General features: G+C 35.9%; 1 protein-coding gene across 1 annotated transcript in view; it reads left to right on the top strand.

Moving 5' to 3' along the window:
• SLIT2 (slit guidance ligand 2) overlaps positions 1–25,179 on the top strand; it is a 265,416-nt gene that overhangs the window by 13,658 nt on the left and 226,579 nt on the right. Inside the window, 1 exon segment of the mRNA XM_050338763.1 lies at positions 7,058–7,129. Coding sequence (XP_050194720.1) covers positions 7,058–7,129 — 72 coding nt within the window.

Below are 25,179 nucleotides of genomic sequence, written 5' to 3' on the forward strand. Positions count from 1 at the left end.
AGTCTCAGAAGCTTTACTGAAGTCAAGATGAACATCTACTGCTTTCCCCTCATCTACCAAGTTCTTTATGCATTGTAGGAGGCTAACAGGTTGGTCGGGCATAATTTTCCCGATTGTAAATCCATGTTGACTACCCCCAGTCATCATCTTGTTCTTACTGTGTCAAGAACAGAAATAGCCTCTCTTTTACTCTGTCACATTCTCAAGCATTGAAGTGGGGCTTCCCAATCTATAGTTTCCTGGCTTTTACTTTGTTTTTCATGCGTTTTAGTGCCGTAGGTAGAATTAAGAAGAGTAGTGATCAACTATTTATAGAAATATCCTTTCTGTTGAAACAGTAAGGAATACATAAGCTTCCAGAAAACAAAAACCTGAGTTTATGTCTTTTCTTCTTACTAAAAAACCCTCTTTTTAAAGGCAAAGTGAGTAAAGACCTCTCACAGTGCAAAACACTGTTCTGCATGATGTATGGAGAATTGATTGTGATAATTTTGGACTTGACATCAAACTCATGGGAGAAGAAAATGAAGAACAGAAAATATGTTAGGGTTCAAGTAGTGTACACTAGTAAAGTGTAGTACTGTGGTTGAGAAGTAACTTGCTACACAAATAAGAATCATTGAGTTTGCAGTAGTATCCTGATTCTGTTCAGAATTTTATTTTTTTTACCTGAAACAGATATCTAATAGATACTTGAAATTAAATGGAGACTAACTTAGGTATCTTTCGTAGCCAGTCACTGTTTAGCCTGGAAAATGGAGCTGTACTTAAGTGGTTTTTGACCTGGGGAAAACTTTCTTCACCATCCAAATGCTGTAAGATCAGTCCTGAACTTCTCAGATTCCAGTTTTTATTCATGTGGCTGGTAAACTTGATATTGTTAGGCTTAATGAGATTATGAATAGTTTGACTAGAGACACAAGATATTTGGAGAGAATTCTTAATGGAAAAACTGGCACAATCTTTTGCTTAGCTCTTAGTTCTTGAGCCTTTCTCTCACTTGATGACATGTTCATTCAAGTCACATTCACGGACAGCCGTTGCCAGATGTGTTGAAGTTCAGCAGATTGTTGCTTTGGACATGGATGCACGAATGTTTTCTGCCTCTAGCAGATATAGCAATATGTTTTTTGTAGAAAAGTAGTAAGACTTGCTTTCCTTTCGTATGTAAGTCTAAGTCAAGCTTTCTATAAAATTCTCTGGTTAGGCAATAGGAGTCACATATTCCAAAGTCTATTATTCTGACCCTATCAGAGTCAGACTTTTAGGACTTTGTGGTTAAATAAACCCATGGAGATGATTTGGGTGCCGTGCACTAGCTTTCTGTTTTAAGGTTCTTGGATAATTTTGTAGGTTGATTCTGTATTTCCCGAGCTTATAAAGTCTGACCTGATGTTAGACCTTTCCAGAGGATGCGTATCCCTGTAACATTTTGGACCTACTTAAGGAACCTGGTGAGCTCAGTCCTTGTGAATAGAAAGTACTGCTGCATGAACACACAGAGGTTTGATTACTGACAAGTATTGAAATTTTTAAAAATTGAAATGTAATTAAAATCACAAAGACCTTTTTTCAACTTCATGTCTATTTTACCAATGAGCTTCAGTGAAATGTTATGTGGTATTTTCAAATGGGTGTGACAGTAATGTCTTCTGCTGACAAACAGAAGGTGTTGATGTGCTCCTTTGTAGAGTACAATTTCTAAGCTGTACACTGCTGTGTGCTACTATCTGCAGATAGTGTATTTGGTTAACTTTGAAAGAGGAATGAAAAATAATGACTTACGCTATCATTAAGTTTGCGTGAGTTGGAAGCCTTCTATCCTTCCTGAAGCAATGGTGGCAGAAGAAAATGCATCTGTGCCTTGTGTTTAGAATTTTGGAAGGCTGTCATTCTCTATGCACCCAATGGGATAGGCTGTTTCTAATTAAAGAGTACAGCTGATTTATAACTTACTTGGAACAGCTCTTAACTTCAATCAGTTTTCAAGTTATCTTTGAGTGCTTCTGGTTTTTTAGGGGGTCTACGGGTAGAATTACATCTACTTGAACTAAAATCCACTGGAAAATTACTTATGTGGGACAAAATAACAACCTTCCAGTACCTGTGAGGTGGTTATGAAAAAGCTCAAGCCAGACTCACTGCTGTGGTGAGTCAACAAGTATAAATTGAAATGGGAAGTATGTCTGCATATAAGGGTACAACTTCTTCACCATGAGGACAGTCAAGCGCTGGAACACCTCAATTGCCCAGAGAGGCTCTATAGTCTCATACAGCTTCTGTGGCTGTATGTAATTGATACAATGGGATCAGAAACAAGTTACACTGAAGGCTGTAACAAGTCTGTGAAACAAAGACCTACTTGTGAACTACTGCAATTGCAGATGATTATATTGTACACAGTGTAATTAAGATTTGTTTTTCCTCCTTTCTGCCCTCATGTGTGATTGCAACTGGATCACAGTTCTAGTGGTATGAAAACTTGAGAGAGACATCAGAACAGATTTGTGGCATGGCCAGACCATAGTGGGTGAGGATACATTGTTATTGGGACAATAATGTGCTGTCTCTGCAGTGTACCTCTCTCTCTGTCATCCTCTACATATCCTCTAGTTGCATGCAGAAGACAAATAAAATTGAGATACGTACCAATTTCAGCGAAGGTAGTCTGTTCCCTAGAACCAGTAGTTCAAATCAAGCCTCTTTTCTTTGCTTACCTTACTGTTGTTTTGTTCACACTGTAATTTACTGTTTGTCTGTACTTACTTTTTATCTACCTTGTTGGTATTGTGCTTCCTTTAAAGAGTATTTTCACCCCCTCATTTGTCAAAGATTTTCATTCTTTGTCTTTAAATTGATCCTTTTGAATACTTCTTCCATCATTTCACTTTGAAGATGCTTTTCCAGTCTTTATTGTGTTTAGATGACTGAACTGTGGGAGGTTTAAGCTGAGGTATGTGAAATACTTTGTGTACTCTAGGTAGTATGTGGACTTTGCTTGAATTAGTCATGAAGAACTCAAAAATTTACCTGTGTTAGGGTGTCAGTTTACCCAATCTCTTTCTTCCTAAAGAGGCCTTTAACAACAGAAGGAAAAAGTGATATATACTTTAATTGCAACTATGCCTCAGGGTTTTGTTTTTTTAATTTAAAGAATTATATGATACTGGACCCTCATCCATTTATTTTTGAACATTACAAATGGACTTCACAGTCCAAGTTACTGCTATATTAGAAGAGATTCTCCAGTACACTCGCTGTTGCTCACACCACTAATGCTTCATCTCTTCTGAGCTCTTTACCTCTGCCTGAGAAACACAAATATTTATAGCTCATTTGGAAAACTGAATAGTAGCAGTGTGGAATACCTCATCACTGTTTCTTCAGTGCTTCACCTTGAACTTCATGCCAGTTCTGGGAGAGCAGTTCAATTCACAAAACTGAAATTTCTCTTCTTGCATTGCCCCAGGGGAAACTCTGCCTGCTAGGGAGCTGTGGTGAGGTGTCTGCCAGCGCACAGTGAAATAAAATGTGGTGGAGTGTTTCTGATTGTTTTTACTCTGCAGTGGCTGCAGTTCTTTACAATCTACAGTCTTTGATTCTGTGATCCATCTGTGCTTGCCTTGGGTTCCAGCTTCAGGGAGAAAGAGGATCGTGTCCTTCTCAGGCACTCTTGTTTCATTATGTTTGTTTGTTCTGGATAGGGACTGTTGAATGGGAAGCTATTGAGTCCTGTGGTAATAGGCTGTGTGTTTCAGATTTGCCCTGCATCCCATTTCACATTCACACATGTGTAGTTTCATAGCATTTTTTTAGACAGAACTACCTACTGTAGTCCTGAAAAATTTATTTCAGTGAAGTCCAGTTCATAAAATCTCCTTATAGGAAACTTCAAACAGCAAATTGACCCCTTTAAAAACATCTGCTGTAACTTATTAGATGTAAAGAATAGCTGAAGCCTCTTTCTGGTATGGAAAAGGACATATTTCCTGTTATTGACTTAATGAAAATTAGGAATGTTTTATGTTTTCTAAAAGAAACTTCAGTGAGTGGGATGAAATTATTCCAAGCAAAAGCTACAAAATAAAGGATTCATAAAAGCTCAGTAATTTAACTTGTGTATTCCCTCAATTCACTTAGTGCTCAAAGAACAAACATTTTAATTTTGTGAAAGGCAAAGTAAAAATGTGTGTTGAAACACTAATTCAAAGTGCCAAGCTCACTTGGTAGAAACTGTTGAGACATGAGGACAGTGCTATTTATTGCTATTTTAATAGAACTTGATTTATTTATTGTCCAGAATTTAGATTTGAAAGTCTGCACAGCAGCACATGCATCAGTATGTTCATGGTATACTCAGTTGTATGGGCCATGTGAACTGCAGGTTATACCAGAAACTCCCAATCTGAGGTCTTAACTCTTTGTATAAACTTATATAATAGATCAAGTATTTTACCGGTGAATTATCTTTCTGAGTCATGCTGTGTGTTCCTGTAAGACTCTTGTTGCATTTAGTGAAAGGCAGCTTGCCTGATGAACTTTATCATTGTACTGTAGTGCCTTTTTTGTATTACACAGAACTTCTTCAAAAAAACAGATACTGAATAATTTTATTGCCCTTTCAGTTACAGCTCACCATTTTTGTCTAGCATCCAGACTTGATAGAGTTCTTAAGAAATACCAACAGACATTTTTGTCCTGAACAGCTAGTTAGAGACTAACTTACCAAATTTTTTACCTTGCCTGTTTTTCCATGTAATTTTGGATCTGTAATCATATACTTAGAGGTTTAAGTCTCTATTTTGCTAAAAGAAGCAGTGAATGAATTTTATTTTTCTTTTTATTTAATCGTTTGTTCAGGTTCAGTGTTTCTCAATTTCATTTTCACAATCTTTTGGGATCACAAATGTAACTGTTACTTTGATAGAACTTTCTTTTTCGGTTTTGGGGTCTTAATATATACTTTCATACACAAGTTTACTAAAGGTCAGAAAATGTTTATTTTTAAATGACCTCATTTTAAAAAGGCAGTAGATCCACGAACACTAAAATATGACTATTTTACTTTTATGTAGGTAAGGTTTTCTTCTTTAAGTAATGTTTAAATCAGAAGTCTTCCACTAGCCATTAACTTCCACTAGCCATTAACAGTGGGCTTTATAACTCTATCTTTCTTTTATATAGAAAATTTTCCTTTGACTGATTTGAAAATGTGACTTGTAAGATCACAGTTCAGATTCTTTTTTTTCCCTGCTTACTTAACTGCATTGTCACTCATCTCTCTTATCCCAGTAGTGTAGTCCTTCCTTTACAGGTTTTTTCACTCTAATTTTTTTTTAATTTCTACCTGCACAATTCAGATTTCTTCTGCTTAAAGAAATCAGGATTTCTGATGCTTGACTAACAAGAAGGAACCTGACATTAAGGCTGGAGAATTATGTATATGTAGAACTCAAAAAGCTGACTGTTTGCTCACAGTTTGAAGTGTGTGAGCAGATCCGTGTGTACATAAAAATATTTCTAAGATTATTTTACTCTCATCAGTAGTTACATTGAGCTTTAAGGGAACAATAACTAAGTTAACTAAACCATGAATCTATGTAAAATTGGATTTTTGAATGTCCATGTGTGTCTGTGTGGGAAGTCATGAAAAAAACCCTTATATGGAACAATGTTTATGCAAAACGAACCCTGAGAGGCTAAATAGACTTAATTATTTAAATTCAGCCCTAAGACTAACAAATAGGAAAATCTGAACTTGTATGAAATCCTAAAACTTAATTTTGCAAAACTGCTGCCCAATGTACTTTTTCACCTTGTGGAATGTCTTGGTAGGAGTCTATTGATGTATGTGGTTTAACCACTGGATAATATATATCTATATATCTATATATATCTATATCTATATCTATCTCAGATAATCCCATGCAGTCTGGTGTCTAGGAATGCCCTGAATTATTGTATTGACAAGCATCACACATTGCAAACTGTGACTTGTGATAAGGTTTGTGGAACAAAACAGCTTTTTCCAGTAGGTTGCTTTGCTTGAATGGCAGGTGGCATGTGTGGAGCGTTGCTTAAAAACAACCAAAAACCTATTTTGAGCTTTACTTCTCAACTGGTATGACTGTAAGCTCCAGGGCTGTCACTTACACACACCAGAAATAATAATCTGCATTGTATGTTGAAAAAAGAGATCATGAAGATAAAATATATTTGTCTTGGCCAGTGGTTGTTCTGTTGTCTGTGGCTATAATACAGTGGGCTTTGATCTTGTCACCTCAGTTTAAGCAACTGTGACCCTGGTCAGCATGCTCAGTGAGAAACTTCACAGACAAATGGGTACCTTCCAGATTTCAGTTGCAGTTTGTCATTTGTACACTGTCTTATTTACAACTAATCATGTTATATTTTTTTAATCTAACTTCCTCAAAATTCCTATATTTACAGATATAGAGAAAAAAAATGCATTAAAAAACCAAACAAAAACCCCTGCAAAATGCTCCTCAAAACGCTGTAATGCCAAATATAAGCTGTGGCATCTTGATTTTTCTGGATTTGATTTGACCAGGATAACATCTTCCTTTACTTTTTTATTTAAATAAATAAGTTATATGGATCTTTAGACATAATGTTATCTTGTCACTTTAAGTGTATGCATTTCATTCATGTTCCCTCAAACTTCTTGGTCACAAAATGTCTGTCTACTTGATTATACTGAGAGGAACAGAGTTGGTGGGGAATTAAAGTTACATTGCTGACTTTTTACTTTTAGCTTTCAGGTTGTTTATGCAGGATAGAGTCCTGACTTAGTGATTGGTTCACACTACAGAGATGCAAAACCTTCCATAAAATAGGTAATATGGTCTGTAGGGGGAAACCAGAAAATGTAATTAGTCCATGGTAAATTTACTGCTGGACCATGTCTCCGCTAATGGACCTTTCTGGTCTTTAAAATCAGCTTGTTACATCACTGGGATGCCTACTCAAAGTGGTTGCATTGCATTGCTCTGTAGCATTTGTAATTTAACACAACTATTTCTTTTTCTTTCTAAAGGCGCCTAAACAGAAATAACCTCCAGTTGCTTTCTGAACTGCTCTTTCTGGGGACGCCGAAGTTATACAGGCTGTAAGTAGGCATAACCCAATAACTATTATTTGGGAAAATTTGGATTTGATCTGTTATTCTGTCTTGTATTAGGGTTTTTTTTTTTTGTTTTTTTACCTCAAACAGGGCTAAAATGCATTTTGGAACAGTGGTGTTTTGTTAAAGCTGAGTACTGCTTTGCAAGACTTGTTTATATTTTATTTTACTTCTGGGTCAGATACTGATAGGTGTATGAGACAAAGTATTCTGTTATTGATTCCCACTTCTTTAAAGAAGTTTTGCTGAAAGAATACTTTCCTTTTCTCCTGTTTTTTGTTTGTTTGGTTTTGGTTTTTTTTTGTTGTTTCTGTGTTAAAAGAAATAAAAAATGCCTGTGGAAATTCTGACCCAGAGATGCAGCACTGTATAAGCATTTTGGTTTTATGATGTTCTGCTTTTGTGGCTGTATACACTTACCAGAAAAATTATAGCATTGCCAAATGCTAGGTCTATGGAGAACTCTCTCCTATGTCCTCTCTCAAAGAAAACAAAGGTAGTAACTTGAGCTCTGAGAAGAAAAAACTATGAAATGCTTTACCTAAAATAGAAATAACATCAAGCTGGGTAATGGCTTTTTTTGCTTTGATTGTATTCTTTGGTTTGATAATGTTTTGGCAATATTTTTAAAGAAATATTTTGACCCATTGTCCTTTCGAAGAAGTCACTTAATTCTGTTGCAGTAGAAATGTGGAATAAAGTTTGGATTCTGGTTTATTTTAACTGAATAAATGTTAAGGTATTTTTAAGTTACGTTATGTGGTATTGAAGGGACATGCTTAAGTAGGCTTTTGTACAAATTCAGCCCTATTGTAATTAGATACGTGTTTGACACATTTCTTTAGACTTCAGGTAAGATTTCTGCTGTTGAAATTGCTGGTTATATTGAGTTTCATCCCTTGTGTGCTTGGAAAAAGAGAAGTGAAGGTGGAGGAAATTGGGATTCCTGTTATTTGTTTCCACTTTAGTGTATGGAAATATGTTTGAAAAAAATGGTATAATGAAGCTTTTACTTTTTGGAGTTGATTTTTGTTTTAATGTTGTTAAACAATAGTTCTTTTCTCCCTTCTCATAGCAACATAAAATGGTGAACTGGAAATTACTCTTTTGATAATAAGCATTTAGTTCTGTGTATTTTGTTTCATTCGTTTTGTTTGGATGTATGCTTTGTTTCCAGAACTTCACTGTAGATTCAATGAGTTGTTAAATGACTAGGCCAGAAAGCTGCTGAAGGCATTTGTCCTGACAAACAAAAATATTTTGCTGTGCTATAACGTTATAATATATTCATATGTGGTATTATGTATTAACAATTGAGTCTCTTATAATTTCCATGAGCCATAATAAAGACATTACTTCCATCAGAAAGGAATATGAAAGAGATTTATGATAATTTTATTATTTCACCTATGGTGTAATGGTTGTTATCTAGATTCATATAAAATAGCAATGAACCATAATTTGGAGGCAAAAAATGGATGCACACTTCAAGCAAAATTATATTTGAATATATTTATTTCAGAATTGTTTATTTGATAGATGCTAGTCTTAAATCTATAATATCCTTTGACATAAAACACACAACTGCTCATAGCGTATATGGTGGAAAGTAAGAGATCCCTGGCTTCACAGTATTAAATTTCCTCTGCCTAAGGGTTATTGTTGATCAGACCATGAAAGTGAATGTCTGGTTATAATGTATTCATGTTTAAAAGAAAATATGAATTAAACTGAAAATCTACAGCTGCTTAGCACTAAATTTGTAATTGAAAAAATGTCAGGCCAACAAAGGTATTGATGCTAGCTAAAAGTTCTTGGTCAGTTTTCAGATAATATGTAGCTTGACCACTTTAAAGAGTATGAAATTATTTTGGTTTTTACGTGTACCATTGTATATGCTTAGATGTATTTACATCCAAATAAATATTTTTCTGAGGAGACTTAAAGTTCTTTAAACATGATCAGTAAAATGTATACTATGCTTTGGATTTAGTATTTATTTTTGGCATTTAACAGCTAATCAAACAATGTGTGTACTGCGAGGTTTCAACATACTGTTGAGCTTCTGTGAATAATAATTACCATTTGACCCTTGGCTGTAAATGAGATGCCAGGTGAAGAAGCACATATGCTTGTTGTGTAGCCTAAATGCAATATAAAAGAAAGAGGGTACCCTGTATATGAATTATGATTTGACACAGTTGGTTGCCGCCAGCGGCCGGCTATGCTTTCCCTTTGCTGTCTGCTCCAATTTCTCTTTGGACGGACTGAGAGAGCACTGCGTGTTCAGGTCAAGATGTTTGCCTAGAAATAGTAGTACAGTTGCAGCTGTGTTTGCTGGAGCAGGAGACTAGTTTAAATAGCATTACCATTTATCCAGTCCATTAACAGAACTCTGTAAAATAATACCAACTCTGCATAAACTACAGGACAGTGTAATAAAATTACAAGCACTTGTTGACAGATGGGAAGTGTAAGTAAAGGAAAGCGATAGGTTGAGAGTTTAAAAGAGACAGTGCATTATTTTCTGTGTCTGAAGACACTTATTTTCAAAGGTAGTTAAACAAAATATTTCTCAGGCTACCTTCTTTCCAGTTTATCAGTCTTTGAAGAAATCTCCTGGAACTAGTTAAAATGGATAATTTTAGTCAAAACAGAAACTGATTTGCCCATTAAGAGTTATCTGCAGAGGTGTCTTGACATAAATATTTCAGCAGGAAGTAGTTAATGCTAAAAAATAGTATGAAGAGTGCTGTAGGTTATATTAATCTTACCTTACAAGGAATCTCTCAAAGCACAATTTACGTGAACCTCTGTTTTGATGCAATACTGTTAAAATAAAGGTGCCATTGTAAATCCCCTGGGGAAATACAAGTTCTTGTTCAACAAGAACTGCAGGAAGGAGATGTGTTGTTTTTGGTGACCTGTATGTCCACTAAGTTGTCTAATGTCAGCAATGGTACCTTAGTACAGAGAACTACTACAGCCTAGTGAGTGCTTATCTGAGGCAAATAGATTTTGACTGCTTACTTTGGCTGGTTAGATCACAGTTCATTGATTGCTGTTTGCTGCAGGATACCAAGTGCTGGACCCAAGCTGTTTGAAAAATCAGTTTTAAAAGATACATTTATTAATCAGTGGCATGTAAAGGTTATTGAATTCCATGCACAAAGCTTGTCCCTTTACATTTACATTTCTTACGCTTGGAATGATGGTTAAGTTTCCCTACTGACCAATATTTGTTGTATAATAAGTTAGGCAGTATTGGCTTGGGAAAAAACAACAATCTTTGTAGTGGGTGTGCTCTGATATATTCTTTTCTTCCCATATGTGTACTTTAAGGTACACACTATGAATGTTTCTCCTCTAAAGGAAAAAATCTTAATATAGTCTTAACTAGTAAACATAATTTTTGATATGTCTATTAGTGACTTTAATTATTCACTGCAAGAATTTTTTTTTTAAAGGGAGAAAGTATTAAACATCAAGAAAGCCTTTTAAAAATTGTCTTACGCCAGAACAGCAGCAGCAACAACAACAAAACATGCTGTATGGGGGGCCTTTGCAAAAATTCCTCCTGAATTAATTTCTGCCAGCTATGATTAAAGTGTGTGGTACTAGATGTGTCAGACACCATAGTTCTCTGCTTCATTTTACTCTTGGCCTCTTTGGCCCCTGCCACAATAAATCCCACAATGGTTAGTCAGGAATTGCAGGTTACAGTTGCCAGGGTTACCGTTGTCCGGCCGGACCGACATCATTACTCATCCCGGCCGGCAGCCCCAGCGCCGCGGCCGCTCCCGGCGCCAGGAGCCGGCGGTCGAGGGAACTTCTCCCGGCGGCTCTCCGTGCTGGTGCTGGAGCTGTTTGCAGGAGAACCTGCCATTTGCATCCCTTGCTGAGCGTAGTTTTGCTTTTACCTTTGCCGAGAGAAAAAAAAAACCAAACCCAACAACACCACAACCCTTCCCCTCCTCCCCCCCACCTCGGAAAAACCCGAAAAAAACCCACCCAAAACAAACAAACAAACAAAAGGAACCAACAAAACCCTAAACGAACAAACAAACAAAAAAACCTCCCACTTCAGATAGAAAGCAAAGAAAGACAAGGTGGTGCATGTAAGCTGCTAGAACAGGGACTTTTAACATATTTTTAAGTGCTGGGCTCCCTATTGTTGAGGTACCTGCATTTGACGTGTAATTTATGGTTTTGTCTTATTCCATTTAACAGTAATCATGGCAAGTGAGATTATGGTCATAATTTTGTAGAAAAGATATTTATCTTCAGTCTGAATCTGTATTACCAACTCAACAGAGAAATCACTCATTAGAAAAATGCTCTTTATCCCAAAGGCTTTGAAATATTCCCACTGCAAACAGGTGGCTCTGGATGTTAAATCCAGTGAGGAGCAAAAGTGCGTTTCCCCTTTCCAAAAGGCAATATCGATAAATTTCTCTCCTTTTATAAGTAGACTGTTAATGGAACTATTGTTGAGGAAGCGCAGTGGGTCGGTTTCCAGTGCTGTATGTGTAGGAGTAACATAGTGTGCTCCATTTTATTGCAGAAGTGGGATGGATGGACAGCAATTTAACAAAGATTTATTTAAATATGAGTTATGAAACCACCTTGTTGCTATATCCTCCCCAGGATAGTGAGTTCCTTCAGTCACATGTTTGAGTTTTTATGATTTGCTATGGGGTATTCTAGCAGCATGCATACTAGGCAGCATGCATATAAGGCAACTCCATTTTTTCTTGGTGTGATAGAATTGAATCTTATCCTTTTAGAGCTAAATAGAAACAAATGAGTCTTGGATACATGGTGCCCATCCTACTAGTTTTTTGACTTGTAATTTTTTACCTCTGTGGCTTAGTTCAAATACAAGAATGTTTTATCTAAACAATTTAGTTGGTAAGTATATACCAATTCTAATACTATATAGTTTTTAATTATTAGCATTATTTTATTAGTGTTGCTCTTGAACTGCAACTATAGTTCTTAGAACATAACTGTATTTCAAAATTATTATTTAGTGAAGAAACACTGCAAATTAGTATGTGTATAAAACGAATGTACAATTTTGGCTTTGTGGTATTGTAAACAAGTAGTTAAAGAAATCTCTAATATATGAGCAATTACTAATCTTTCTTACACTGTAGTAGAACTCAACGATTTGCCACATGAATGTATTTTTGCTAGTACAAGGTCTTATTGCCCCAGTGTAGAATGTGTTCAGGGTGAATTTGGTCCTTTATGCTGCATGGACACTGCAAGTTACAGTTCTGTGAGTTTATTTTTACTATAATCTCAATCTGTAAATAGAGAAGACTACCTAAAATGTAAAAGAATGTGTATTAAAAATATTCTTGTTAAGATTCATTACCTTTAAGAATAAACCAAAGTAACTAAGAACATGTTGTCTTCGTGCTAGGTTTGTAATACCTCTTCTCTGGCATTCATTTCTGCTGTGGATGATCTGGGAGATAAACTTCTGGGAGACTGTTTCTTTTGTCATCTGCTCACTTTTAACCTAGAGACAAAAGTGAATTGGGGGCCTGAATGCTTTATGCAATTTGGCTTGCACGTGCATCTTTTCTGTGGTTCTACCATCGCTTTCTTCTACCTTGAAGAAATTCTCTGCTGTAATTTTTCAAAATCAAAAACAGTCAACACAAAGTACTGAACAAAACAAAAATACTACTGTAGCTTTGCTTCAGACATAAGCCTTACTTATATAGCAAGATGACATTTTAGAGATTTTTGGAAGTGAAATGTGTAAAGTTCATTAGGTAGTTTATTTTTGAGCACAGAAACAAGTATTGCATATATACATTTGGTGTACAACTTGCAGTAGCTGTATCCAAGCAGCAGCAAGCATTCAGCCTTAGACTGAACTGAGGGGAAGTTTGGTAGAAGCAGAATGATCTTTTGAAATGCAGTCAGAAAAAAGAGTAAAATGTATTATCAGTTCATGCAATTATTGGACTTCAAACTTTTCACTGTATCGCTTTTCCTGCCCTTTGCTGTAGAATCTCTTAGTCTGTAGGCTTGCTGTCTGAGCTACTCTTTCTTTTGTATTTGCACATCACCTGTTACGGTGCTGTGAAGGAAAAAAATGGTATACCAAATGTACAGAAATCAGGTGAAATGTTGTTACTTGAAGTAATATTATGAGATTTTTAACATTGGAAACAAACTTTTTTGTTGTGAAATGATGCTTACAAGATGGATGTTTATATTCTTTTTTGAGATAATTGGAAGCTGTCTTTGAATTGTGGTTGAATTTGCCTTTATTTCTTTAATTATAAAAACATAATTTTGTGTCTTTTTTTTACAAGCAGTGTTTCTTTTGTTGTGGGATAAAATGGCAAATTGGATGGACTGCTGGAGCTGTAAACTAATTCTGATACTGGGCAGATTACTAACTCTTTCTGTTAATGATGTAGGTGAATAATTTCAGTGAAAGGCATCTCTAGAGGTATCCAGAAGTTGGAATTTCATAGAATCACAGAATGTGCTGAGTTGAAAGGGACCCACAAGGATCATCAAACTCAAACCTTAGCTTATACAGGAGTCACACCATGTGCCTGAGAGTATCATCCAAGCACGACTCTGATCCTTGTGGACCCTTCCAACTCAGAATATTCTGTGATACTTAGAACTATGGATTTTTTCGTTCAAGCAAACACTTCAAAGCTGTTCAGTCACTTTTAACCTTAACTGTAAAGTCATGTTAAATGTCAAACAAACAAAAATATGACTTAAAGTGATTCTTCTTGACCAATACAAGTATCTGTGTTATTTAAAAATTTTTGCTATTAGCTGTTGGTGTTTAAATATGTCTAATGTGAAAACTTGAATTGTATTAATTACTCAAACCATAGCTCTATTAAAATAGTGTTGTGGTATTCAGAGTAATCGAGATATCTACTTTAGCTATTATGGCTTTGGTACTTTGCCCTGTTTAGCCCCAAGCATAAATAATTATCTTCTGTATTTCTGTTGAGATGATAGCAGTCAAAGCAGAGAACTAAGATAATTGCCTTTTAATAAGAAAATTAAAGTAGCTGGTTTTGGATCACCTGTAACCATATTCATGTCCAGTCCCTGAGTTGTTCCTGGAGGGTTGAGCTTGAAAGCTTTGGTAAATTATGATATAGGAAACCTTTTAGGCAGGAGTTAAGTAGGAAACTGAATCTCAGTGAAGGAAGTCATGAAAAGTAAAAAGGCATGTCAGAGGAAATGCTGTTATTATGTGGTGCAGAAACATGGTGTGAAACGTTATAAAGAGGACATCTGTAAGTCTCAGCTTGCACAGAGTGGACATTTAAGTGCAGCCATGTCATCTTGATTAAAAAAAAAAAAAAAAAAAAAAAAAGAACAGAAAAGAGGAATAAATCAAGCCAAGGGAAAATCTGAAAGTATAGAGACTTGTCCCTATGATGGTAGGTTTCTTCTGCGAGTGGGAGATTAAAGCCTAAAGTAACTGAATAGCTGAGAAAAGTCTAAAGAAGGGTTGATTGCTTCCCCTCCAACAGTCCCAATTGATTGAAAAAAGCCTAATTTAAAGTTCTGTTTGTTCTGTGTCTTAAACCATCAGAATTTTCTTTTGGAACTGGGGGAATGCTCTGGAAGAGAAAGAATCCAAGGATAAAAAGTCATTGCAGGCCAACAATTGTTCCTAATCCTCACAAAATGCTGGAGAAATTAAATTTATTCTTTATTGCTCAAAGTGTTACCTAGGTCACTGGGTGATGGGAAAATTGAACTGGAAGTCGAGTAGGCACAATCTTTGTTTTGTGTCTAGATGCTTAACCTTAGACACGACAAGGCATCTTAGTGTGTTGTGGGAACTTGGTTCAGAGTATTAACACCAGGACGTTTATTACCCTGGATTCATAATAGGCTATGCTGTCAGTAGATGAAAATGTTGTGTTTACATTTCAGTGTTAAATGATCATTTAATTAACACCTAAGGAAAAAAAAAAAAAACCTAGTGAAATTCTTAGCGGCTTTTATTGTTGGTTTCCTTGGAGGTTTTAATATCCAAGTTATGCTGCAGTTGCTTCTATAAGTAAAGCTAGAAGAGACATTTATGAATGCAGGCAAGAAGGACAGACAGTTTAACCCCTGTTGACCCTTCATCCTGAATGTTGATTTATATAGCATTTTAAATGCATTGAATTTGTTTCAGAGCTTCTCTAAAATTACTCACCATTCAAACAACACATGTATTTCTCCTTTTAAAAATATTTCCCAAAGTGTATATTCTTATAAAGAGCATAGGTTTTTCCTAGGAAATTACTAACATATATATAGAATGTATCAACAAAAATTTTACTGTAGTTAAAAAAAAAAAAAAAAGGTATTTTGTCAGATTTGTTTATATGTTCTTGATAAGAATACACAAGCTTTTATAGGGGAAAACAAAAAGCAGGTTTGAAATATACAACATATCGTGTGCTGATTGCAGTAGGTACTGTCTGAATTCTTCAAAAAGTGTAGGAAATTGGCATGGGAAACAACATTACTGCAGAATTGCATATCCACTTTACCCAGCACAGATCTCCTTTCATATATTCCGTTGTATCAAAGAAAGTCAAGGCTATCTAAAAGCTTTAATTTGCTCTGGGTCCTTAATAATGCTTTTTGTTGTAATGTTGTTCTCCAAATGCTTTTTGCAATAATGTTGCCCTACAAAGCATGTTTGAATACTTTTTTCTATCACAGAGCTAAAACTAGATGAAATGCTCTTTGTAAAAGACCAGATGCTTTTCAACTGATGTGTTTTTATAAACACACTGTAGTAAAAACTGAAATTACATCTAGCTTTAGAGATGGGTTTCAGGGTTGTTTGTTTATTATTTGGTCTCTGCTTGGGAGATAAACCCCACAACTTTAAATCATGTTAAGAGCCTGATAATAAAAAGCCCAGCACAGCTTAACTCAATTATTGATGATCCACAAATTTTATTGAATACTTTTTGGTTTTACTGGTGATCGTATCCTTCACAGATGTCAATAACTGAGCTGGAAAACTCAAATGGAATCTGCTGATACAGTAAATGTTCTTTTTCTCCACACAAATGACATAAACCATCCAACACTTGATGACATATTACAGCTGCAGTGAGACTTCTGTCTGCCAGTGGGATCTTAATGTTTTTCAAACTTCTCTGAATATATTTATTAAGTTGAAATTTAATAATCAGATAGAGACTTGTCAGAGGTACTTGCATTTGCTTTTGTCTGAAATATTTGACCATTTATAGTTAAATTATTGTATCAAAATTTCAGTACTTTTTTCAGTATTTTTAATTGAAAAATAATTCTGTGATATTCATTTCTTAATTCATGTGTCAGATGAAGGAGTACTTAGGATATGCTTACGCTTACCCTGTACCACGCTGAAATTACTCTCTTTACAGTCTTGGTAGAGCTTTTAGGTTTGCTGAACTGGTGAGTGATTAAGACAAGTAATGCATGCAGGAAGACATAGACTACACTTTCCACATGAAACTTCAATGAAACTACATTGAACTGTGTGGGACTCGGAGCCCTAGTGGGCAGGGTCACATCAATTATCTAAGTACCAATTAAAGGGATTCTCATTATCTTATGGAAAGTGACGATACACAAAGTGCAATACTTGGTCTCAGAGAAGTCAGGGCTGCAGTGACGGACAACCCAGACTGTTGTGCTGATCCCTGTAGCTGTTGTGAGGGTATTGGAGCTAGGGCTGGTGGTTTTACTTGGGAAAGGCTGCTTATGAATGCCGAGCAGAGTTTATTCTCTTCCTCAGACACTTGAGAGGCCTGTTCTGCTAATGGCTGTTCAGACCCACCTCATGGGGAATAAAGCTGGGGCTTGCTGAACTCTTTTCATCTTTACAGCCAAGCCCAGGTGCAGGCCCTCCCTGACTCTAGGGTGTTTAAAGGACCACGCTCTGAAGGCTTCTTTCCATGGCCCTTAATCTTTAGGGGGAAGAAACAAGGGACTGAACTGGGGGGGGCGAGTCTTTTGGTTAAGCACTCCTTGAGGATTTGCAGGGTTACATGTACAAGAGAAAAAATCCTTGCCTCTTTCTTTTAATTTCTCCTTCTGTCCAGACAGTTCAGTCACATTTTTATTTTTGCTATGGATGTGTAATCCATACAGTTGTAAGGAACTGCTCATACTTTATAAGGTAGTGTGTACAAGGAGAGGTTTGATGGCAGCTATTCAGGGTTTTTAGTACTTTATTGTAGTGGAGATAGAAGAAACATCAACTTTTTTTTTTTTTTTTTCCCTCTGTGGCTTTTTTGTAGGAGTGGTGGTCGCTGGCTGGGATTTAGATAGTTGATTGACCCTGAAACTGCAAAGGTTGCATATCAAGTTTGATAAGGCCCACAGGGAAGAGTTGCAAAGAAGATAGGATAACAGCTAATATAATGAAGGGGTATTTGTAGTAGCTACTTTCTGAGTATAAAGATATGGAAGGCTTAATAGAGAGAAAAGAATATAAATGTGCACCTAAAGGAGGGAGAAAAGATTTAGAAAAGCTTAACAGAACTAAAGAAAGTTATTTACATGAACTAAAATAATGACACAAACACATACGTATAGTGCAGGAAAGCAGTGATAATTTGTGACACTGGAGAAAATTTCTGTCTGGTCCTTACTACTTCTGCTTTGATATTAAATCTAGTCAATGATTAATTGATTCTTTATGAATTGTGCATTCTTTGTAAAAGGCAAGAGACTGAATTCCCTCCTTGATTTTGGAAAGGTCTGTTAATTCATTAAAGCAAATAGTTTTGTATAACTCTCCAATGCTATAACTTGTTATAGCAGCAGTAATCTTATCTCTTATGCACCTACAGCACAAGAAAAAAATAAAAATTGCACTCAAAAAATTGCACTCAATTGCACTCAAACATGCAATATAATTTTTTGGGTCAGGGTAGTTTCTAAGAATGAAGAAACAGAATTCTTGTGGAGAGCCTACCAAATCTATGGAGGAGTGCTTTGCTTCTTGATCTTTAGTACAGTGTTCATGTCAGTGGTGCAGAAGCCAAAACTACTTGTTTGGCACTAAGTAGAGAGATGTCTCATGGGAAAATTTTAGTTTTGTATGTAGGTTTATCTGGGGGTAGCCAGACATATTCAGATTTGAGGATCTAAATGCCAAGCAGGTCATCTTCAGTGTTCTGGCTGATAACGGTGGCTCTATCTGTGCAAAGGAAGAGAATGTTTTGCCATTTTGTAAGACTTCTTGGACTAGGAAATAATCAGAAAATTGTACAACTGTTTTGGGATTGAAAAAGATTACTTTAGTAAAATTTTTTTCTATTAGCATGCAATATTAAGATGAAAAAATTTTGCAACATGCAGTGTACTGTTGCCTTTGATTGTAGTCTTGCATACAAAACTAGGTTCAAAGCTGCCAGGGCATTGACCAGTTGTGCCAAATACTGCTGAAATTTTAGATAAGATCATGGGGTGAAGTATTTATTTGATCTGTTGTTCTGTAGTCTGTTGATTGACGGTGTAAACAGCACACCAGTAAATTTTGTTGGAGGAAATAATACTAAGGGATTTAAATAAAAAAATAGAATGTACTGGAATTGTTTGCTCTGTGAATATGGACTGGAGAATGTGGGAAATGCAAAATACTTATGGCCAGCTAAGGACTGTGATTACTGGGGAGAAAACTATTGTAAGAGACCTAATGATAATAGCTGGAAATGTGCAGTGCATCATGGAACAATAAGGTCATGCAATTTTATGTGTATGTACCAAAGGCACTACAGAAAGTGAAAAAGAAAATATTTTTAATTATGCTATGTAGTTTTGCAAAGCCAGTGGTGAGGTGGTTTGCTTCTCTAGCTAATGTTGTGGGACGTTCACTTCAAACAATTTTTTTTTCCATTTTCTTGCAACATTAAAAATATTTCTCTAGTATTTTGGCTAAACTGAGCTTTTGTCTCTTCTTGTAAATCAGGTTGCAAAACCTATTGTGTCTTTTTCCTCAGTCAGAAAACAGAAACGGATTTGAGTTCTAGGGAAGGCTTTAAAATTAGTGTGTGCTGTAAGCCTGTTTATATAACAGTGTAATAGCAAAATAATGGCAGTATTGTGTGTGCACCTCTATGGGAGGAAAAAAGAGCAAACCAGGAGAAATATAGTTGAATTAGGATTTGATTGATCAAGAAATGATATCTGCAGTGAGTTGCAAGTCTCTGAGATGGGTGACCTAAAACTGATCATTTGGTATATATTCAGTGTTGAAGTTAAAATACTAATAATGCTTCCAGATATACAAATTCTTATTATAGAAATGTAACTTAGGACTCTTCTGGAATTATAAATTCATAAGATTTAACATTTATAGGTAACAGGGACTGCTGGATTTTCTCTGTAGTAGCAGAAATTCAAGCTCACCTCACAGTAATTTTATCCACAAAGGTTTCAAGTGGGGAGAAGAGCCTAGTCAAATGTATTACATGGAGCACAATAGTGCAAATGCATTAGCACTGATAATTCTTTGGGCTTTCACTATTAATATTTAAGATGTTAACGTTTTAAGACAAACAGAACAACAATCCCCCAAGAACTGAAAAGAAAGCACACTCTTTGAGTAGTCGTCAAAGGTGGAGATGTCTATCTTGAAAAGATTGTTCAAGTTTCTCCCAAATAAACTAGTGAAGAAAAATGTTGTCTGTATCCATTAAATGTTGCATTATTTGATAAATTAGAAGTATGGATTTGGAACTTAGTATCTTCATATATTACACAAGAATGTGATACTGTAGTTTCAGTTTATGGTTCCTTAGAAATGCCAAACTGTTTGACTGTGTATTTTGTTGAAAATGAAACTTAATCTAGATTCCTGTAGCAGTATTCAGAGCTTCCTTTTTTGCATTATCTAGCTGTGGGTGGGATTGTTGTGTAAGAAAGTCTGCTGCTAATAATATGTTTTGTTCACTTTGCTTGCATTTTTTAATTATGATTGTATGACTGTATTTGTCCATTGTATTTTATTTTGGCTCCTGAACTTGGTATGACTTTTCAGTTAGTTTGCTAAATGTGGATGTTGCAGGAAACTCTTTTTAATGGTGTAATCTCACTCTGCACAATAACAGTGCAGGTCCCATCTGAATTTGGGAATTAGTTTTGGTATGCCCAGAGGAAAATACAGACAGAAGATAATCAATGTATTTCTACTGCTCAAGCATATGACCATTATCATTTTGATTTGCTAAGGTTAATGAATTTGCCTGGGTCTACTAGGAATCTCTTTCCTTCTAAATCAATATATGCAAAACTCTGGGTCTTTTTTTTTTTTTTTTTATCTTTTTTCACACTGTACACAGAAAGCTATAACCACTAAATAAAAAAACTAAACAACTTGAAATATGTTAAATGTTTCATTTTAAGTTGGGTGGTCCAAAAGAAGGTTAAAAAGATGTTCTGAATTTGGTTTCTGTTCCTTACCAGAGGAAAATATTATATAACCAGAAATCACATTTTAATTGATGTTTTGTTTTGCTTTATTTGCTTAATTACAGTATCCTGCTGGGTGTAGTTTTATCAGCAGTGCTTTTGAGATTGTGTAATGTTTCAAGAGGATTACACTATGTAAAACTTTCCAAATATCAGACTTTTTTTAAAAGGAAAATGTGGTGTGAATTAGCTGTAGTTTTGAAAGGAAATATAGTAACCTTTAGGGGGAGGGGAGGGGAGGAGTAGTTAAAGCATGTATGATAAGTATATTTTTCGTCTGTTTTATGCTTTTTTGTTTTGTCCTTGGATGTAACATTGAAGATGTGGATCTGTAGGAACTGCTCCAGAAGGTATGAACTGTAAAGTTAAAGTAAGGAAATACTTGTTTGTGCTGAAGTTTTATATAGAATTGGTACTCTGAAATAAGGTAGTGTTTGAACACATGGGAATTTCTTAAAATAAACACAGCCACAAAGGGAAAATGTGATAATGACTTGATGATGATGAGTGTCTGCTGTTACGGGTCCGGTGAGATGCAAGTACCAACACCCCAGCCTCTACACCATAATCCAAACTGTAATGAAGGAATTTGGCAACTCTGATGCCTTTATGTGAATGTATTACCATGGCTATGAAGATAAATAGTTCCAAAGTGGAAATAGTAACAAATATTTAGTCACTTCCAAGCAGATTAGAAGTGAAAATAGACATACTATAGGAACCGAGATAAAGAGGAAATATGTATTTTCTGAGTATGTGTGTTCCATTCCTGCTTCCCTGGGCTGGTTCTTCCTTTTAAAAATCAGTGTGTTTAGACAGATAATATATTCCCTTTGTAAAAGTCATCATCCTGATTTCTTGATTTCTTCCAGCTTCCTTCCTGCTCTCCCTTTCTGTGACTCTCCTCTTATGCAAACATCAGCCCTGATTAAAGCCTAAAAATTGCGGAAAATGTACTGTACCAAATTGTAGACTGGTGAGCTGTCTGATAACCATAAACTGTCTAATGAAGTGCAAGAGCACAGATTTGCTCCCAGGGGCAGGCTCCCCCTTGTGGGTGCTGAGCCCGTTACTTACAAGCTTCCATGAGCTTCCTAGCATTGCACTAACTTAACCTATACTTCTGTCTTATTTTTTTAAGCTATTATCTATATAATTCGAAAGTTTTTTTGTTTGGTTTGGTTTTTTTTGTATTCTCAAGTAGTTTTCAAACCAGACTGACCTGAAAAGTCTTCACTCAGAAACAAGTTTTGTAGAGTAGGAAAATTGTTGCCAGAACACAAAGGTCTTAACTTTTTTGTTGTTCTGGTTTTTGATGCAACCCCGTCTGCTGCTTTTGGATATAACTATACTTGATACTCAATATATTAACTTTTTCTAAATGTACTGTTTAGCTTTTGTGCTAAATAGGGTCATGTCCTGTAGTGGATGTCTAACATATGGTACTGAAACAAGTGTGAGAGTCAGCACTGGTAACCGGAAGATTATTTTCCATCAGGTTCTCTGGATTCCTCTGCCAAAGATTAAGGAGAGCTGTATTGCTTGGGTGGAATGAAGTGTCTTTTGTTTGTCTTGAATGATGCTGCAGGACATTACAATGGAATCCGTGCTGTGGCATGCTTTAGAATTTTGGAATTTAAAATTCAATATTTCAAGGTTAGAATTCCAAACTTTGGTAGCAGCAGTCTTTCTACTCTCTTCACTTGACTGTTTCTTGCAAGGTGTTTAATGCAGCTCACTGAGTTGACTTCTTTATATGGGCTTAAGAGGCTCTTCTGCTTGCTCGCTAGCCCAAGCAGAATGACTCATCTGAGATCAAGCTGTTGACAGAGGAGGTGCTTTTGGAGCTGCAGATGGCAATGCCAGCATCTTAATGAAATCCAGTGCCAAGGGAAGCATATGAAAAATGTAGGAAACAATACTGAAAATTGCATGCAGATCATGGAAAATGGGGATGTGTCTTTATATGGGAGATGATCATTTTTCATCATGAAGTCAATTTTCCCCACTTTTCCACTTCCATCGGTGCCAGCTCTAGCCCTGAAGATTTCCTTATGGCCTACAACTAATTGGTCTGATAGCTTGATCAATGTTCTAGTGGTTGACATTGTCTCTGAAGTGAATGACAGCCTGGTGATAATATGCATTTTGAAATTCAGAAACCTTCTGGTCCTTCAAGATTCCTTTTTTCCTCTTACAGTACTAGCCAGTACTGTTATAATGTACATATGGGTTCCTGGCTGAGGGAGCTAATTGTTCGTTCTTCTCAGATGGTTCTCTTTCACTGAGTTGTTGTTTGCCGTTTTCATGCATTTTTCAGTGTGAAATGGGTAAGATGACTTAGAAGGAAACTGCAGACAATACCACCAAAGAGTGAAGCTTGAATCGTGAACCAGGACCAAGAAATTTTGCAAATTACATAACTTGCTTTTTTGTATATTGTCACTTGAAAATGCAGATTATAATTCTCAGGAATGTCCTTTAAGTATAAGATGAAGAATTCACCTTGCATGTCTGAATTATGATGGGCATTACTTACAAAATCCTCATTACATTTATACTGGGAGAAAGATGCTACTGTTTATCCTGTTTTTGTGAATAGATGTTTTATTTGGCCAGCAGCTAGAGTTGTAGGGGGTTTGGTTTCTTCAGGAAATGCAAGCTTGCCAAACCTGAACCCAGAGGTACAAGACAGGGGTTATTTCAGTACAGAAATTATTTCCTCACCAATACAAACTCTGTCCACATATTGCAATCAAACCTATAATTTGACAGTGTTCTAGATTAGGTTTCCTGGGCAGTCAGGAGGAGCTTTGTACTGGTCAAATCCCCTTTTTACATGTCACGGATCAATGAAAGAAAAAATTGTGGGCAAAGAAATAGAGGATCATTTAATGATAAGATACCAGCAATAATTTCTGATGACGCTTGTTCTTGTATAACTTGTCAGAGCTCAGGGGATATCATGTTTAGTCATGCTTTCATATCAGTTATCAACTTCATCAAATTCTTGGGTACAGTGAAAGCTTTTTGTCTTCTCAATTTCTCCAGCATATTATTTCTCATCACTGACCTGAACCTCAGCATGACCTTACTTCTTGGTGACTTTCACTGTGAGCTCAGCTGATAGATATTGTGATGTCTAGATTTCTGTCTTTTCTGGAGAAGATGACTTTTTCTCCTGAACAATTCTCTTCTGCATTCTTAATGGAAAATCCAGTTAGTCTAACTTTCTTTACTGTAAATGATTCCAAACATATGCTTTGTGTAAAAGAAAGTTTTTCATTTTTTTTCTATGGGAAGCATGCAGGAGAAAACCAAAAATTACCTCCTCACTTTGAAGTCACACACATACACATCCTTACTAATAAAATATTAAAAACCAAAAGAAAAAACAAAGCAAACTAAAAGAATGCCTAAAAAATAAACATGTGTTTTAAATAACTCTAGGGGATTTTTACATCTAACTTTCCTGATCGCCCAAAGGTAACCATGACATTACTTTTTGTTCCTCATGCATGCTAGTGGCTTTAATTTAGTAGATTTGCTAAATGTGTCTATCATTGTGTTAAAAATTTTAATTACTGAAGTTTGTGAAACAGCTCCCAAATACAAGGAGTATTTGTAGAAAGCTGGATAGATTGACAAGTGATTGACAGGGTAAACAGTCTCACTGTGTTCTGATATCCTATGCTGTGGTGCAATGCTACAGATACCACATAAGCCTCAGGAAGTAGCTGCAATCCAATTTTTATTAAACTCTTAGCGCCAATGTATCTTGACATTATTGTTAATTAGGAAACTAAATGTGCCACTGTTGTCTTATTCTTCCTTTCTTTAGAAAGCTTCAGTGTTATGTTGCATTCCTATAACGTTAGTATGATATAACCCAAGAGTGATATATGTTTTGTATTAATACAAAGCAGTGTTAGGAAGAGGAAGTTCAGACATTGCAATTTTTCATATTTGTTTCCCATAACTTCATTCAATTATTTTTGTATGCGAAAAATCTTTAAACGACAAAAGCCTTGTTTATTGTAATAGGTGCAGAGTAACACCTATTGTCCTAATGTGCCTCCAAAACAAGACTCACCTGGAAAACAGGTACCAAGTCTGTGTAGCTCTTAATGTTCCCCAACAGAGACAGGCACAGTTTTTCCTTTTCTCACCCTCTCCTTTCCCTGCCACCCCCACTGCTGCACATAACAGAAAGAGAAGAAGCAAGCTGAGAAACCCACTGGAAGGATAGATAGCTTAACTGCTTCATCCTTGAAGATGTTTGTCTTGTAGCATTAAGGTGAGATTGGTAAATTGCAGGATCCAAGGATCATATTGACAAATGCTTTGTTTTTCAGCTCAAGATGATTATTGACACTTGAGCAAAGAAAGATAATTCATGTATTTTGAAGGCTTTGTGGCTTTAACTTAATATTTTTTCTAAGAAGGTGGAAGATGGTGTAAATTCTGGGGCAATGCTGCAACTTAATCTTCAGATGTCATATGTGGATCACATACATCTGTCACATCATTCATGTCTCATGTTGAGGGGG

Source organism: Myiozetetes cayanensis, unplaced genomic scaffold, assembly GCF_022539395.1.
Source record: "Myiozetetes cayanensis isolate MyiCay16 unplaced genomic scaffold, myiCay2020 scf7, whole genome shotgun sequence".
NCBI classification, from domain to species: Eukaryota; Metazoa; Chordata; class Aves; order Passeriformes; family Tyrannidae; genus Myiozetetes; species Myiozetetes cayanensis.